Here is a 19,208-nt window from a genome sequence, read left to right as displayed (position 1 = left end):
TCAAACGCATACTTGACGAAATGCGTGTCGCTGAGTCTCCTTACTGTTACCCTGAGTCATTAAAGAAGGGGTAATTCATATTAACAACGTGAACAGCTCAGAAGCAGCTGCATAGCATGAAGTGCAAGTTGGAGGCTCGGCTAGCAAAGGACAAAGCTGTCTCCACTTTGGGAGGGCCGCCAGCCCAGCAACATTGAGACTCTCTGGATTATGTGAAGCAGTAGTGCCCCATGGTGACAGCAAATGTAAACAACACATGTTGTCATTCGTTCGACATCATCTGCAGCACCTATTGCTTACTGCCTCTAGCGATAGATGCCGTTTGAGTTGGTTTATATCAGCTACAGTGCTACACGATAATGAATGTATTTATTAACTTTGAGCAATTTGCGAAATAAATGTTTTGCAACACTGCGAAAATAGAAGACAACTTGTCTGAAAAGCTCATAACGTATCGCAATTAAAATTATATATATATTTTTTTTTCAGATCCGATGGGCACTGTTCCGTTTGCTTTTGCAGCCTTATTCTTCTACTACCAATGTTGCATCTGGCCCGCTACCTTCAGCAAAGAAATTACAGAACCCGTGGACCCCAAAGCGTATGTACTCACTATGATCTCCTAGTCATTACTCCATAAAAAAGACAAATTAATAGGAAAATTTGGCCTAAAAATTTGGCTCTAATATTCGTGTCATCAAGTATATGACGGTTAATACCCTGGTCACATTGTAAAGAAAGATGTCTTCTCCTTAGTACATACACGCGGTGTGAGGGGTATTCGTAAATGTAAAAAAATATTCAATTCCAATATCGCACGTAAATATATTGACATTAACATATCGATACTATAATTTAAAGAAAAGAAAAAAAACACCTGGCATTCCCAGGGCTACCGATAAGCGCATGTTTAACAAAATTGACGTTCATAATTATTTTCAAAAATAAATACAACTATTCAATATTCAGTTTCATATAAATGCAAGGCGATGGAAAGAGAGCAAAACAACTAAATATAATTTTGCACGTATCGTTGGCGAAATTAAATTCCACGTTTCAGCAAGATTTACCGTGAGCACAATCATCATGTCAGACAAATCGAAAAGAAATATGCGTGTAGTCAAAGCTCAGACGGAAATGATAAACACATGAAAACGAGAGTGAGGTAAATCTTTACAGTGGTTGGGAGTAAAAGGAGCATGAGAAGCGAAAAGAAAGGGGGATAATTATACTGAATATATTTTTTTCCTCTCATGTCTCCTGATTCACCAATCTTGTTCAATACACACTCTTCCCTGCACTTTTAAGCAATTGTTTTCAAAAGGGTCTCCCCTATGTCGCAAAGGGGCAGTTGACCTTTCTGAATAGGACTTAGCTTCTTCAGCGCATTTGTAGGCTACTAACACGACTAACTAACTGTATATGGTACCCTTCTGAGATGTACACGTCCAAGTGAACTTTGTTCGTTCTACTCATAGAGCTATTATAACGCACGCTAGAGGTTCAACTGACGCTAGAAGCTATGCGACTTCTGGGATGCAGATCGAAGCAGACAGAAACCAGTCTACTTTTGCGGTGCTCCTGCTCGTTCCTGTGGGAAAACGCGCGTGAATTTTGTCTTTTCGCCGGAAAATAACATTAGTCACTTTTGTTATCTAGGATCGTACCGGATAGTATGTACCATTTATTATCATTGGAAAAGTATCATTGCTTTAATTACAGTATTGTTTTCGCCAGTGAACGATGTTAGTAGTATTAAAGGCCCAAGCTCCTGTTACATAGCAAGTCGGTAGAAACGAGCAACGATTCTAAGCAAAATAACAATCGAAAGAAATGTAGAGTGTGTTCAAGGTTCGCCAGCATTCCGGTGACGCTCATAATATTGATATTATGTCCGTCCTGTCACTGCATGAAAATGACCCCGTCGTGCATTTTACTAGCGGTTAAAGAATGAAAGACGTTTACAACTCTCTGTAATGCCGAATTCGAGCTCAGCTCTTGAGGAGGAAAAGGGGAGGGTACGGACGGGAGGGTATGCCCCTCCTCCTCTCCGCCTCCCCCATTTAGCAAAAAAACTTTCGCTAAATTTGCCGCTAAATTTAGCGGGAAACTTAACCCGCTGAAATAAACGGGGAAATATTTCTGTTAAAACTAGTATGAAAATTTCCCGCTAAATATAGTAGAAACATTTTCCCGGTACATTTAGCAAAAAAATTTCCCTGCTAATTTTAGCGGAAAAATTTCCCTCCAAACTTAGCATGAAAATTTCCCCGCTAAATTTAGCGGAAAAATGTCCTCGCTAACTTGAGCGGGAGAACGTCCCATCATGCAACGCGCGGTTACAACGACGCCGACGACGACGCCGACGCCAACGCCGACGCCGCTCAACCCGAAATTGGGCGCTTAAGATCAGCGCTCTAAAACATTCAAAACAAAGTATAAAGTACATGGGTTATGATAGGTGTTTTCTTTTTATTATTTCCTATGCCGGTCAGCTTACATCGGGTACCTGATCTGTGGCGTCTCCCAATTTTCAAAAATTTCGAGAGTGCGTGTGATGGCACATATTCACGAGTAGAAAGAATAAAACAGTATATATTGATTGCTAATCGGACTATGTTACGTGGCCTTCAATATATTTTGATCGTCTACATGAACATGGAGTTACTGATCCAGTGTTTCTGCGTAGTTCATGACGTCCTTTTTTGTTTTTCCGGATGTCCTTGGTTCGTTCGGCACGTAGATCCACCTTTCTGGAAAGCACCGACGCCGTGTTCGCGCAAACAGAGTCCGATAGTGAACATAAATGCATGTATGAAGCTGTTGTAACACTGTGTTTAATGCCCTGATTTAAAAAAAAAGAGAAACGCCGTTATTGACCAATTATTTCATCTGCGTCACTGAGAAATCCCCAGCAAGCTACCTAGTACGAAGTATTTGTGACCTCTTGTCGCAACTTTGAAAGGCTGACCAACCACACGCTGTAGAAATATCCAAACAACACAATTATTATTATTCTCGACTCGCGGCCTTGGCTCACACTGACTTGGGTCTAGAAGTTTTAGTTTCAAATGGTCCTCAGTAAAATGACCACAATTCGAGTAACAACCATTAAGGCATATATGCCTAGTAATTTAAACGACCCATATTGTATTGCGCGTTATTGTTGGAATAGTTTTTTACTCACTGCCACATGTAGCATTTGTTTCTTTTTTTAGGAGTTTATATTCTAGGTCATAATTTAAAATATGTTCGCTTATTCTTGAAAGTTCCGCTAATCATAGCTTTGGTAATGGATAAAAAAGTACCCATGAATATTAACAATATCCGAATTCATGAAGTGTAGTGTGATCATTAAACTCTTTGGTTCTGTAAACAATAGTGATGAGTCGCATGGTGAATAGTGTTTTATGCTTCTTCCAAGATTTTTTTTTGTGTTTATCATATAGAAAACAAAAGTAAACATGTTGGATGGTAATTTGTAGAAGAGGGTAGGTTATATGAGTGATAACCGACCAAAGTGCCAGTAACCACAACCCCTGCAGAATCTAAGCACGACGAAAACAATTGCAGGGAGATAAATTCAATGTATTTGTAAACAGAGCTTTTTAGAATTAATGAATAAGAGTGTATTGTTTTCTTCCATGGATCAGCAAGCGGGTTGAGTATAGGCCGATGGACAAAAACGGACGACCTATGATGGGATACATTAATCCGGGCTGTGATGACGGCAAGGTATGTCCTGTTTAGACACTATAATGAGGACAAATACGCTTTGATATGAACTAACATTACTCGCCATCTTCGTATATTATTTTATGTAACAGTTTGAAATTCTGGAATTGTCAGCCTAATATACGAGAGGGTGATTCAGAACTTGCTTACAGAAACGTGTTTGTACCCATCTCGCACAAACTTTTCCAAGCCAGGTATGTCTTGGATTATTGCAAATGCAAATCATTGGTTGATTTGCAAGTGAATTTCTCCATCACCCACTGTCACCTGTCTATCCAATATAATCAGCTAACGTGCGCGCTTAATGTTGCAATCAGTCATGGACTCGGTAGGACATCTTGCTCGTTCTTTATGGCTTACATTTTTTTTTGCATTCCGTCAATCTTTGTATCTATTTTAACACACATTTTCCTGACAAAACTCTTTCTCCATATTGTGTACAAAATATTGGCACGGTACCAGACACACTCTAAAACTACAAATAAAAAATCACTGCACGCTGCTCTTCGTGTAAATCGCAAGTGTGATTGTCATTGTTTCTCGCACCGCAGTCACAACTGAACCGACGATATAAAAATCGCCGATAAGATACAGTACGCCAAACCGATTTTTTTAAACAACTGGAGTAAGGAGAGTTTTTGAACACTCTATTTATTATGGAACGTACGTGCTTCCTTAAAAAATTCACTCTTAAACAGAATTACCATGGTCCCTCTGGAGTGTGGCAATAATACTGTTATCCATCTGATTCTATTATTTGGCTTAAACGCAGTTATTATTTTCTACTGAAGGTAATTTATAACATCTAAAACAATATTTTCCAAAGCTTTTATTGCCACGTAGAACTTACGCCGCTATTAAATAACTGCCTCCTTCTACGTATATATACGGTCCCCTGTAAAAGTAGTCATCAAACAACTACAGTGTTGAACCTTGCTACAGGAATTGTGAATTAATGCTAAATTTCACGAAATTAGTGTGTATATGTATTATCTTGAACACTAAGATAAGTTGCTAAGGCTCTAAATAGTACGCTAAAGTTAGAACTTTAAAAATATGAAAAGAGGCACGTCTTGAAAAGGCAACCCGTTTTTTTTATACACTCTAAAAAAGTTTGTGCGTCTACGTTCCCGCACAACACTGGGAGAGCCAATCAGCGCAACTTACGGAGGTAGCTCAGCGAATGACGATGCCGAAACATATGTTTAGACCAAAAACACAGTCTGAGTTGTGACATTAAGCAATGCAAAACGTCACGCTTGCATTGCTTAATGTCACAACTCAGTCTACGTTTTTTTGGTCTAAACAGATGTTTTGGCATCGTTATTCGCTGAGCTGCCTCCGTAAGTTGCGCTGATTGGTTCTGCGAGTTTTGTGCGTGAAAGTTGACGCACAGACATTTTTAGAGTGTAGGATGTAAGTGAAAAGACGAGAAAGAGTTTTATAAAAACATAACAAGAAGCAATATTTGTTGTAACAAAAAAAGAATCTGTTGGATACAAAAAACGAATCCTCGACAATAAAATAACGTCACTAAGAAACAAACGAAAAATATATAGAACTTGCACTTAGGAGAGTCGTTAAAAAATTAATGAAACACGTGGCACAAAAAAAAATTCACAATCGATATATGCCTAAGCAAGGCATAGTCTAAAAGCAGAGCGAACGACACCAAAGGGCATACAAATGTGCAATTTATTTTTTATAAAAAAGTTTATTAATTTACCAAAACGTGTTGATTGTGTAACTTAATTTTTTGACTCTGGTGCTTTTGAAGAGGCGAACTTTATAGGTAAACATCACAACGTTGTAGTGTACTGTCTTCCAAACCATCATTTTTCTTAAATTTTTCAAGCTCATTTTACTACGGGTAGTGTGGATCATAACTGGACTCACAAATTACTACTATCACAAACGGTAATACATCGAAGTAGCCCTGGTGATGCCTCCCAACTAAGCATTTATATAGTTAATGCCGAACTCAATCGAAATGATTCTGCACTTCAGGTCAAACCATTCTGGTGTGAATGTTTATTTGTACACTCTAGAAGGTCAAATTGCACTAGCTAGGATTGGTTGGTGTGAAAAGATAAACACGGTCACGTCAATAAAAAAAATGTAGAAGCAATGAAATACCCTTGTTAGCTTTTAGGAGAGAAAATGCCATACGTGCATCTACAAATATATATATCTCTACGCCTTAGAATACTCCGATTACCTCTATGTGGCCGCATGTACAAATTCAACATTGAACGGCCTTTGACCTAAAGGAATGCACAGGCGAGCTAACTCTTAGCCAAAGGCAGTACGTGTCTCGGGGTACAGCGCGCTCTAATAGAGCTTAAAATCGAGGTCACACCGCTTATACAATATACAAAGAACAGTCTGCAGGGTCTGTCTGATGCGTGCTTCTTCCTTGGGAATAACGGTCGTGTCACATTGGTCATGCAGAAACTCTATGCAGGCATGTTCAAAAAATACACATGTAAGAAGCAAACATGCTACGAACGTGCGTGAGGCATGTTCGCAGATAAGTCTATCATCATGTCTGCATGTAACGCAGTGTATTTTATATGGCGTATGATCAGCTGTGGGCAGCTGTGGCCACCGGCGGCCATAGTTATGTGCGCAACTGCTGAGCGCGTGCCGACGGCGCGCTTCCACAGTTATTTTGCAAGGTGCAATTCTTACAGTAAAGATTGCCTGTCTTAGCTGCTTATAAATACGAGGTCGTTCTGAATATGCGCTTTGAGCCTCGACCTTCAATATGGCGTCTATAAAAAAAAAAAAAACACCATAATATGCTGAATGTCGCTAGATTTGTAAGTAAGGAAAGTAACTGATTCGCCCTACTTGGAACTACATTGACGTTTCATGTAATAGACACTAGTGTCTTACAGCTGAACGCCCTTAGACCAACTGTATGTTGAATTAGCAACACAAATACGACGAGAAAGGATAGACAAAAAGACAACTGTATGCTTGTGATACTAAATGTTAATGAAACGTATCATGTTTCTTTATAGAGGCGCCTTCATGTTGACTACGATGCACGCAAACTAGACTTGAGCTGTGGTTACCTTGATGCGTTGAAATTTTCGTTTGTTACGGTAAGATTTAATAACTATTCATCGTTCTGTTTATATATAGTGAGTTCTAAAAATAATTAACTTCTGATATCTCGTCTGCTTGTAAAACTCTCTATAGCAACAGCTGCTCTTCGCAAGCTGGGACACCGCTTTGGACCCAATGACACCGCTTCGGCCCCAAAAGCCAAATTGCAAACATTAATAGATTGCGAATTTAGGATCTAACGCAAAATTTGTTATATGGCTGTGTTTTATAAAAAAGTAACACGTTAGGCTCGACCGTTACGCTAGACCGACACACAGTTATACATAGAAGCAATGTAGACTCATAAGGCCTATATTGCTTATACGACCTCGACGTCACGGTGTCCTATTGTCACGAATGACAATTGGTGAGGCGACGAATAACTCAAGGAAACTAAACGTTTAATGGGGTGAACTTTATGTTAAAACAAAACAAAAAAGGCTAGAGCCGCAGGCGTCGATGAAGGCGTAAAAGCTGGATTGAGCGCTGGGGCGAGACTGACTCCGCACGGCGCGGCAAGGCTTCTTTTGTGCCTTCTCTGCGAGCCTAGAATATTCTTCCTCGATCTTTCTCAAACTATTCATTCTAAGCATAAAAACGCTAGACGGTTCTTAAAAATTTTCGAATCATGTACTTACATCAAAAACGACCAAAACGACAAGCGGCGGCGGGATCCGAACCCCGGCTATCTCTGTGGGATACAAGCGCGCTACCTATGTGGCTAGCTGCTCACGCGGCCTCGCACCCACCTTTAAAAGCGCATCGGCCCAACGCAACACAGAACAAAATACAAAAACGGTAAGCTAAAAAGGCCTCTGTTACACGAAAAGTCCACAGTCCTATTGAGCGTAGAACGGCTTGAATCGAACGACGTGAACCACCTCGGGTCGTGATCGGCGTCGCGATGATCTTTGCATTTCGTCGTGCACCACTTCGTAGCTGAGCTCCCCGAGATGACTAAGTACCTTATGCGGTTCAAAGTACCGTTTAAACAGTTTCTCATTGAGGCCGCGGCGACAAATTGGTGTCCACATCCACATTTTTTCTCCAGGCTGGAAGTGAACGTCCCGACGACGAAGGCTGTAGCGGCTAGTGTGAACACGTTATTAATCTTGAATCCGGAGGCGGACGAGTTGGCGTACTTCTTCGGCCCAAAGAGAGACCACCTGGGCGTTGTCGCTTTCATCGTCAGCTGGCTCGTGCGGCAGCATCGTGTCGAGCATTGCGGTTATCTTCCGACCATGTACCAGCTGGAAAGGTGTAACTACAACGGTTTCTTCAACTTCCGTGTTGTAGGCAGACGTGACGTGAATCAACACCTTGTCCCACGTCTTGTGCTCTACGTCTACGCACATGGAGATCATACCGGCGATGGTCATGTTGAGTCGCTCCGTTAGCTGTTTGTCTGCGGGTGGTACGGCGTGGTGCGACGATTGCTGGTGTGGTCGAGGTGAAGAATTGTTTGTGTCAACTGCACCATAAAGGACTACCTGCGATCTGTAAATAAAACTTCGGGAGCTTCATGCCTCAGAACGATGGACTCGATGAACAACCTGGCGATTTCTACCGCAGAGTCCAACGGAAGGGCTTTGGTTGCGGCCAATCGTGTAAGATAATCCGTGTTGACAATTATCTACCAGTTACCTTGTGTCAATGTTGTGAACGATCAAATTGAAACGGGGAAGTTGTGGCGGAATCGGTTGAAGAAGTTCGGGCGGCTTTGTGGGCAGTTTCTCGCGTCGTTGGCCTTCGGGGCACTATTGGGTGAATAGATGGACGGTGTTCGGAAGATTGGGCCAGGAGTATTTTTCAGGAATTCTGGCAAGTGTCCTACTGTATCCGAGGCGCCCCGCCATCGGGTCGTCTTGGCATCCTTTGAAGATTTCTTCTCGAAGACTGGAAAGGATATCAACCGTCACGTCGTGTTGAGGTCGCCGTAGTTCTCTTTGCACAGCACGCCTTATGGAATGGCAAAGGTAGAGAGGCACCGTAAGAAAGCGCGGGAAACCATACTCCCCTGTTTCTCTAGGTACTCGATGAGTGCCCGTAGTTCAGGGCCGTGATGTTGGAGTGCTGACATGTCGCCGACTTCTAGAGCGCCGAGGAAGAACTAATCGTCGTTGTCTTCGGTACAAGCAGGACCGGCCTCGACGGCGGTCCTTGACAGACAATCGACGTCATTATGCTTCAGGCCTGACTTGTACACCACGATCATGTCAAACTGCTGCAGTCGTAGGCTCCACCGAGCGAGACGTTCGGAGGGGTTCTTCAGACTCCCGAGCCAGCAGAGCGTGCGGTGGTTTGTGACCTCGCGGAAAGGAATACCATAAAAATACGAGCGGTGCTTTGGCCCAGACGGCAGCAAACCACTCCGTTTCAGTCGTTGAGTAGTTACTCTCCGGCTTACACAGCGTCCGATTTGAGTAGGCGATCACTCGGTCTGCGCCATCCTGCCTCTGGACCAGTACCGCGCCAAGTCTGGTGTTACTGGCGACCGTTTTAATCTTTGTTTCAGGGAAATGGTCGAAATGGCCAAGCACTGGCGACGTCTGGAGACTTCGCTTCAGCTCATCTAATGACCGCTTTTGCTCTTCTGTCCACTCAACCCTTACGCCGTTTTTTGTGAGGTGCGTCAGCGGTGCAGACAGCTTTGTGAAGTCTCAAACAGACCGACTGTAGAGAATCCGAGAAATCGTCAAATCGTCTTACGGCCTTCTTGTCACGTGGCAGCGTAAATGTGGCTACGGCGCGCGTCTTCTCGGGGTCACGGCGAACACCCTCGTTGCTCGCGACGTGGCCCAGAAATTTAAGTTTACCATAGGCGAACCGACACTCTGCAAGCTAGAGTGACAGGCCGGCGGTCTTGATGGCCTGAAGCACGGCTCAAAGTCGCCTCAGGTGTTCCTCCAAATATCGTTAAAATATTACGACATCGACGAGGTAGACGAGGCAGCTCTGCCATTTCAGACCTGCCACCAGGGTGTCCATGACACGCTGGAAGGTGGCTGGTGCTGTACAAAGTCCGAACGCATCAGTTTAAACTCGTACAGTCCGTCGGGTGCAACGAAGGCAATTTTCTCGCGGTCACGGTCGGGGGTGGCGCAGTCAGTCTAACGTATCGTCGACGCAAGGAAGCGGATAGACGTACTTCTTAGTCGCAACGTTCAGACGACGATAGTCTACGCAGAACGTCAAAGTTCCGTCCTTCTCCTTTACAAGTACCACTGGTGGACGCCCGCGGACTTCTGAAAGACTGAATAATGTCTTCGTCGGGCATTTTCCGTACTTGATCTTGAATCACATCCCTTTCCTTCGAGGAGACTAGGTATATGACGACTGGTCGACGGGGTGCGCGTCGTCGCCAGTAGCGATGCGGTTCTTCGCTACCTTTGTTTGTCGCATTCTTGATGTTGTGGCAAAACACTGGCTGGACTCGCTCAGAAGGTAAATCAGCCGTCCTTACTCAGTAGCTTGAAGCTTCGGGTCGATGTCAAGTTCTGAGCGCGACATTCCCTCGTGTTTCGTTAAAGTCGGCTCTTTCGAAAGTGCAGAGATCGCGGCTGAGTTCTGGAGTTCGGCAATGTGGCTTACGGCAATACCTTACTTCAGTTGTTTCGGTTCTTGTCGGACATTTGTAACCAGGACCATGTCACAGCCATCTTGAAGCTTTGTTACTCCTTTTATGACGCAAATTCCTCTCTATAGAATCAATTATACGCTTCCTCGAGCAGAACTTCGACACAGGAAGCTTCATCGATCCCGACGGGTACAAAAACACTCGACCGCTGCATAAGTTATCGTGGTTTTCGAGAACTTGGACCGCGGACGACGTCGCGTTGGGTTCCTCTGGTAAAGGGACAAGCTTTCGTAGCGTCAGCTGCTTTGCTGAAAGATCGATGACGGCGCCGTACTCGCATAGGAAGCAGCCGGTATCCACGAGTGCCGACGCATCGTGGCCGCCGATGGTCACGTTGAGGCTGTTGGGCACCGTTAAAGAAGCGTCGCTCCGATGCATGGTATCGGTCGAGTGGGAGGTTTCTGGAGTTCTTGAAGGCTCTTTATGTCGACGGTCTACTGCAACTCCACTTCCAGGCATCGCCGAGCTTAGTTTTCCCCGTGAGACAAGGGCGCAAGGCTCTCACGACGGGATCGGTTCATCGGCGAGGCTGGACGTCTTGGGGACTGCAACCGGGACCTGCGGCGAGATGCAAGCGGGGAAGTCTGAGGTCGTCGGAGATACTCCTCAATCTCCCGCGGTCGCGGTGCCGCGGAGCCCTAATTATCGGTAGTGGCGACGGCGGTGGTTATGGCTTTCCCGCAGTGGTAGCAAAACGGGCGTCGGTCGGCCGTCCTCCACTGGTCGCTGTTTCTTGGCACAGCTTGTTCTGGCCTGTCGTCTGTCCGATCTCCCTAGGGTCGGGGCTACTGTGGCGCTGGGGGTTCGCATTGAGGAACCGCCATGGAAAGACGCGGGGCTGGTGCTGGTCGTCGGACTATTGCGGCGTAGCTTAGAGCAGGCTCGTCCGGTGCACCTATGATGACGGGGGCCTCAGGCTGGAAGGCTCAATAAACCTCGTCTTGGACAACCTACACTCTAAAAAAAAAAGGGTGTAGTGGGTATACCCACAGGGGGTGTAAGTGCTGCCACATATACTACACCCATATAGGTGTACAAGTACACCTCAAAACGAGGTGCATATATACACCCTCTTTAGAGGTGCATATGTGCACCCTTTTATACACCTTCAGCATTTGGGGATGCACAGATACACCCCATACTGGGGTGTGTCGCTACTCCTTTCTTACACCCTCACTGCCGTTTCGGTGTGCAGGTACACCCCAATTTAAGGTGTACAAGTATTCCTTTTCCTACACCCGCCAACAGGGTATGCTATTACACCGTTGTTTACGCCCACCTCGCTCATAGGGAACAGAGATACACCCGCCAACAGGGTTTACCATTACATCGTTTTTTACACCAACCCCGCTCATATGGAACATATATACACCTAATTCAATGATGTACCATTACACCTCTTTGTGCACCCACCTCAAGGAAACCTGTAAAAAATGTACGCGCCCAGGTGGTTGCAAAAAGGCAGGTAAACAGACACAACGAATTGTTTTCAAATCTATAAGTTTATTAGACAGCCTACTCCGTAAACAAGTACAAACGTGCAAGCAATCTGTGATATGTGAAGATGTACGACAAAGCTGTTACAGAACTGAGGAGATTACTGAGCGAACAAGAACCGGGGTGATTCTTAGGTGGGTAGACGACTATTCTCTCAGCAGCCGGGAGAATTATTTACCCGAAATCGTGCCGGCAGTCGTCACTCATTGGCAATATAATCACTTCATCGAACAACGTTTCATCGACAGCTCAGGTTAGCTTTCCTCTATAAGCATCTCTTCAATTTTTTTCTTTTTTTTTTTTGTAATGAGCCGCCTTAGATTATATGCGCGAGGTTATATATGCGGGTATCACAGGTAGGGTAAACATTTTTTTAATGAGCCGCCGCATACTGTCGCCACGAAGCGACGTGAACGCGTGGGCTGGGTCGGTGAGCACGCGCCTCAGAGACACACGCACGACGAAATGTCCCTACAGCGTGTATTTCACGGAACGAGTGACGGTGAAACGTTAGTGTCGACGAAACGCGTCTAAAAAACGTATAAACGAAAAGGTGTCCATGAAACGCATGTTCACAAAACGCCGGGAGGATAAGAAAGTCACCTGCAGTTATCACATGATTGTAGACAGCTAATGGCAGGCGACTGCCGATAAACTTTCGGGGAAATTATTCTCCCGGCTGCTAGGAAATAGACACTGTCTAATTTTAGACGTAATCCGGAACGGAACGGTCAATTGCTGCAAAGGGGTAGGTTGCAGCGCACTTACGATGAAAATACCGGACTTGAAATATGTAATCCGAGATATATGTTGACACGGGCACTGCAGAACCACACAAACACGGAAAGAAAGGGGTCTCTGAAGATTCAACAAGATGTGGCAGAAGAAGTAATTTGCCAAACCGAACACTAAACGCATCACATGAATTCCTCGGGCTTTTTTGAAGAAATTGCTTGTTGCCGGTGTACGTTGGACTTTTCATACACTGGAAGCCTTGGTACACTCGAATACGTTGTCACGGACGAAATCTCTGGCAGACTTGCTGGTCGCAACACAGCACACAAGAAACTAGGCCGGGAATCAGACATTCCGGGATCGGAACGAGCTACTACGTCACCCGTGAAACCCTTGCCGCATGATCACGCTCCTGCCATTACCCGCGCCCAGACAGCGGACTCAAGGGATAAAAAAAGCCACCGGTTCATTGGTCCGACGACGGCGTAGCGTCTTCAACGCTTTCAGCTTAGGGAGAGAAAGAAAAGAGAGGAGTATACGAAAATAGCAGCCCCTTCAAGGCCAAAAGTGGCTGCCCTCGCGAAGGCTTATCTTCAGGGTTATCCCAACAATGAACACAGCCAGAGGATTTGTCCCCTATATCCTTTTGAAAGTTCGACCCAAAGTTAATAGAGCAGTGGATGCTACCCGTGGCCTTGGCCTTCGGGCAGGTGCCGTGCTCTGCCTTATCTCTAGCTTGGAGACTGTAGTCACGTGATCCTACCCGGAGACCCGATTGGCCTAAAACAAGCATAGCGTCTACTCTACTGTCAATACCGAGTGAACAAAACAGTTCCATACTTCCTAAGAAACTGCCCAACCCAAAAGTGACCCCCAAGAGGGCATCCAAGCACACGCTGGTCGGGGCGCGTGACTAGCGTGGCGGTGCACTGATACACCTAGAGGTTTTTAAGGGAGAGGAGGATGCTCATTGTCGGTGCACAAATACACTGACTGGGCAACGGAGGGTGCATCTTTCAGGAAAGGGGTGCATGTGCTGCTGATACACCCGACTACACCCGTTTTTTCTTAGAGTGTAGGCGAGTGACAGTGAGAACTGGGGATCAGCAGTGGGTAACCTCTTGCGGAGCTCTTCCCGGACGATATCTCGGACGAACTCCCGATGGCTGTCTACACCGGCGGTGTTCATGTCCAGTCGGAAAGATGCGACGATTGGAGCAGCAGGCGCGCCAACGTGTCAATGGTAATGGCTTGCTCTGGCCCTTAGTGCGCGCTCTACAATGGTGGCGTCGGCTGCAAAATCATCGACAATCGTCGCGGGATTGCGGACTAGGCCTACGAAAATGTTCCCCTTCACGCCACGCATGAGGGCGCAACGTTTCTTCTCCTCGGCGGCCTCGGGATCGGCTCGGGCGCTGAGGCGCAGGACATCTTGAACAAAGCTGGTCAAGCTTTCGTTCGGGCCTTGCGTTCTCGTCCGAAGACGGTCCTCGGCTTGCTGCCGACGGTGATGGTTGATAAACTTCCGCGTCAATTTGGCGGCGCAGGACTCCCATGGAGTTGGGGCTATCCTGACTGTTTCTTTAGTGCTGGTAGAGCATTAATCGACAAAGTCGATGAACATACTGATACTATTCAATCTACATCTATTTTATATAACGGAAATCCGAACCTTGGACGGGCGTCGGTAGCTGACTTTCCTGTGCCTTCTCCTCTTATTTCACTCAAACCTTCGCGCTCTCTTCTCGTGCTAAGGTCCACAAATATTTTCTTCCTTTCTCCTTTGCTGGCCTGCCGATCCTCGCATTGTTAAACGGCTGGGGAGCCGCATTATAAAGTACCGGTGGTCCTGCCCGAACGCACCGACACAAAGTAAAGTAAGCTTCGCGGTTCTCAAACCAGCGACTCGCAGTGCCTTCAAGCGAGAAGTAGAGACTCTGGAGGCGCTGCTCAGTCGCCCATCCGTTGCGGCGGGCTACACGTTTGTAAAGGTGTAGCTAGTCTTCTACATCATCATGGGCTTCGTTGTGAACAGTCGTCGGAGTGCGGGTAGTGACGGGCAGGATGACGACGGGTCGGGTAGTCATCTTCACAGTCTTCTTCAGCTTCTGCGGCAAGGAAGTCCCCAGTGGAAAATATCTTTGTCCCTGAAGTTGATACAAAGGAGTCATCTTTCTTTCTCTTGGACAGAAGGAAGCAACCAAAGAGTTAAAGGACAAAACAAAACATGCGCGTTCAGATACGCTACACCAACTCGTGTGCACATTCACCGTCTTTTTTTATAGTTAAAATTAAAAGTTCTGACCTTTGGAGCTTGTAACATTTTGCACAGAGTATCCGCGGTGCTTTGTATCAGTGTGCTTCTGTCTTCGTTTTGGGCGACCAAGCTGACGAATTACAGCAAACAACCAATAAAAAAAAAGAGCTGAGGATTAAAGAGACGTGAATGAGGTTTTTGAGCATCTGAAGAATGCCAGGCCTTGCATTTTGTTAGTGCAAGTGACAGTGTGACACCACAAAAAACAACAACAAACAAACAATACGATTTTTGTCATAATTCAAAAATCCAGTTTTTTTCCTTCCTCAATGAAAATTAAAATGTAATATATTGCAAGAATTTCCTTACGTAAAGAAGTAATGGAATTACTTTACACCTACCCTCTAAGATATGTAATTCTTCCCTTACAAAAACATTGATAAATCTAAGAAATCATGAGTCATTTCGTTATTCAGTTAGGTTTAGCAGAGATGCCGGTACGAGAGCAGCCTCGAACCCAGTGAGTGTCTTTGAAAAAGGTCTTCTTTCCCCTAGGGCCGAGTGTTTTTTTCGAAAAGGTGTATATTTTACGATGATCACAAGAAATAAAGTAATGCGATTGGTTTGAAATGGTTATACCAAATTTCAAATTAAACAAGAGTTTCAACCATTTCATAGTTCCTAAAGTATTGTAAAGAAAAGTGGAACGATAATAATCATGATCACGTCCCAATCAGAACGGATTTTGACCAAGCACTGGCCAATGGCTGGCTGCGGTCGTTTCCCCAATGGCCAAAGGGTGGTCATTCATCTGCAAATGCTTGGCCGACCGATGATGGCCAGTGGCCATTGTCCATTGGCCAGAAAAAGGCCAGTCATCGGCCAATGCCTGGTCACCGGCCAAAGGACCATTGCCACGCCTTTGTGAATGATCGGCCAACTTTGTGCTGCTTGGAACTAGTGCATTGAACATTCAATTTAATATAAATAATGATAATGAGATGTATCTCTAGCGTGGTGCTATTATTATAACAAACATATAACAAGAATGAATAATATTTAGTTTCATTAGCTTGTTTACGGGTTTTTATTTTTTAATTTATAATCACTATCACTCAGCAAATACGTTGGACCAATGCTACTCACTTACCTCAGCTGCTCATTATGCAATAAATATGTTTCTTACGATTTAAAACTTCTTATCGACTTGCGCTATTTCACTGACAGAATCAATGATATTCTAGGGTCTGGCTCCACCAAGATTTACTTGCGACGTTATACCACCCCATTACCACGTGAGTTTTTTCTTAGTTAATATTACATGGGAAAAAAGTTGCTGCGAGATGTCATGAAGTATACAGTGTAAAAATTTCTAAATTTAGTACAGGTTATCCAAATGTATCTTGCACGTTCATACAAACCAGGATAGGGCTCTGCTTTCATTTTTATGCGTTAACTGTATACAGACATGGAAAGACCCAACTTAACGTCCCTCTTCACAGCATAACCTGAATGTGTGTGCCAGCCTCAGAACTGCCTTTGTAGGCTACTTTTTCTAGCTCGCGGCAAAAACAAGCTTTGAGGTGTTCTTTCGCTAGCTCGCACAGCTAATTTTCATCGCTGTCACGCGCACTGGTCGGCAGTGCTTGTTTAGGCACTGGCACGATGAGAACAGCAGGTAGGTATTTCAGCTGTCCCGCCTCCGACGCCGGCATTCTGCCTCCAATAACACTTCGGCGTCTCGTGAGCATAGAGCATGCACGCTCAACCCATGCACGGCGAAGGCAGTGAGCACGTGCTGGAGGTTAGGCGTGAAAAAGATAAGCCGCGCCGTTCTCATCCTTTCAGCGAACAAAGCAGATGCTGCTTTATTTACTGTCATTCTTAAAGGTCGAAGATTTCGCTCACCGAAAAATTTCCCACGAACCAGAATATCCGCCGTCAGATTGATTGTTTACGGACTTGCAACAGATTGTTCGAGACTATTTTGCCGCGACCTGCCAACCGTTTTACGTCGGCAGACAAGTTTACAAAGCAAAGAAGAAAAAAATAATTAGCCTTCTTGTGTCGAGGGTTTGCAATGAGGGTCACGTTTCTCACTCCCCACTACCGTCATAACCTATGGATGATATCACGCCTTTGCCACTGCTAAGGCCAAAGCCTGTCAATTCAATTCGACTGCTTATCTGTTCAGATTTGTGGGGTAAGGGGCGGAAAAAGCACGTATCCTACGACATACGAAACGACGGGTTCGAATTTTATATTAAGATGTCCGAATTGGATGCTACATTTTGCTCCACCGACAAAACAGCACATATAACATTTTCATTAACAACCGAGGAAAGGGGGGGGGGGGGGGGGGCTGAATACACAATTAAAGACATCGGAGTTCAAAGTCATGTTTTGATGGATCAATTGTGATGAAGGTTTTGCTAGATATAGAATGAAAATTAATATCTGCTCTTGTCTTTTTTCAGCCCCCTCATTATTGCATGGATACGAGGATTAAGTACCCTTCCAGGATACCCACGTTGTAAGCGCAGTTTTTGTATTGGGGGGGACGGCAATGCTGATTGATTGAACAATGACGCGAGGAACACCCTGTTCCAAATCGTTAAAAAATGAAGAATAATTAAATAATGAAGAGTGAATGAATGAACAATGAATAAATGAATGAATGAATGAATGAATGGATGAATGGAGTACCTTTTTTGCTTGCCGGCCATTTTCAATGCTTTACTATGGGGAACGGCGGAAAAGCATGGAAGCATGTTATACCTTGAATGTTCCTGTCCAGTCCGACTTGCCTGAACATTTTATACTCCTTGTCTCTAGTTGTGTGCAGTGCAGGAGGATTCAGTGCCAAGCGAAGAGAGAAAGGGTGACCACTAGGAAGGCGTTGCCGTAGAGGAGGGCAATGGAGGACGAAGGGAGAAAGGGAGAGCGCTAGGAACGCAAGGGAGGAGACGAGGGTTCTCTCCCCCTCCTAAGCCTTCTTAGTGCTTGCCCTTTCTATAGAAAGGGCAAGCACTAAGAAGGCTTGGGAGGAGGAGAGAACCCTCGTCTCCTCCCTTCCGTTCCTAGCGCTCTCCCTTTCTTCCCGTGTGTCGTACAGGCGAAGGCAACGCCAGAGGAGGGTATACCCTCCTCTGGCGTTGCCTTCGCCTGTACGACACACGACTAGTAACACGGAGTATAGATAAAAGAGGCATGGACATGGTTTTCGGATTTTAAAGAAGGGTTCTAATAATATTTCGCTCAGCTTTGAAATCTGTCTTGAAGCTTTAAGTTTGGCGGGTAGTTATAAACAACACTTCAAGTAAATCGTTTTAAGTGGCCCTAATGTGTTGTCTAAAACTCAATATCATTATTAAAAGAAAAGGCAAACAATATTTTTGTTTTTATTTCGAAGTGGTCCTTTTAGAATATACTGCTTCATCATTGTGCAACCTTGTATATTACATAATATAGAATTAAAGTAGAGACGAAACTTGGAGAGCAAACGTACACGGGAAAGTATTCACCTAGACGGCAAAAGGTATAGGATCATGCGCTCGCACGCACATTTGTGGAGCCGTGTGTGTGCTTGGTGTGCAGACAAACACGGACACACGCCCGCTCACATAGAGAACAGGGATCAGAAATAATTTCTTTAAGTACATTTCCGCTTACAGAGCGTTTCTTACTCAGTTGTAATTTTTGCTAATTTGTTTACAGTGAGGGGCACCGGCCATTATGGCCGAGGTACGGCGAGTATAATTATGTACCTCCACAACGCTGGCTTCACAGTATTGAGGTATGACTTCACGAAAAAATCAATGTGCTTTGGCGGCTAGATATTCTACCCTGGAATGTGCCGTAGTTATCAGCTAGTCGTAGTATTTTCAAGGTTTTTTTTTACCCAAAATCTTTAAATTGATTACATAAATGTAATCACTGTGTAATTTTGTTTTTGATCATGTTTCATATCAGCGAGCATATGTGTAGGTATTAAGTTGTCCAACGATAGGAACTTCTTCTAGGATAGGAGGTTCGTGTGTGTGTTAGATATTATGTGTTTAAACAAGTTGGAGTTTAAATTATTTGCTTTCTATCATTTTTGTCAAGACAGCTGCTTTACTTAGCTGGTGCTAATAAATATCGACTAAAGATGAAGGCTACGTAATTGTGTAATGTTATAGACAGGGCGACTTCATTATGTTTTTAGTAATTCTGACACTGTTTTTTTTATCT

At 44.6% G+C, this 19,208-nt stretch overlaps 1 protein-coding gene across 1 annotated transcript in view; it reads left to right on the top strand.

Annotated features, from left to right (window-relative positions):
- Window positions 1-494: 494 nt before the first annotated feature.
- LOC121835710 overlaps window positions 495-19,208 on the top strand; it is a 42,378-nt gene continuing 23,664 nt past the window's right edge. Inside the window, exons 1-6 of the mRNA XM_042290159.1 lie at window positions 495-601; window positions 3,654-3,735; window positions 6,762-6,845; window positions 16,220-16,270; window positions 17,453-17,508; window positions 18,693-18,771. Coding sequence (XP_042146093.1) covers window positions 495-601; window positions 3,654-3,735; window positions 6,762-6,845; window positions 16,220-16,270; window positions 17,453-17,508; window positions 18,693-18,771 — 459 coding nt within the window. The remainder of the gene's footprint in view (window positions 602-3,653; window positions 3,736-6,761; window positions 6,846-16,219; window positions 16,271-17,452; window positions 17,509-18,692; window positions 18,772-19,208) is intronic.

This window comes from Ixodes scapularis, unplaced genomic scaffold, assembly GCF_016920785.2.
Source record: "Ixodes scapularis isolate PalLabHiFi unplaced genomic scaffold, ASM1692078v2 PGA_scaffold1__304_contigs__length_218370807, whole genome shotgun sequence".
In the NCBI taxonomy this organism is placed as follows: Eukaryota; Metazoa; Arthropoda; class Arachnida; order Ixodida; family Ixodidae; genus Ixodes; species Ixodes scapularis.
This window is presented reverse-complemented; position numbering and strand designations above follow the sequence as displayed.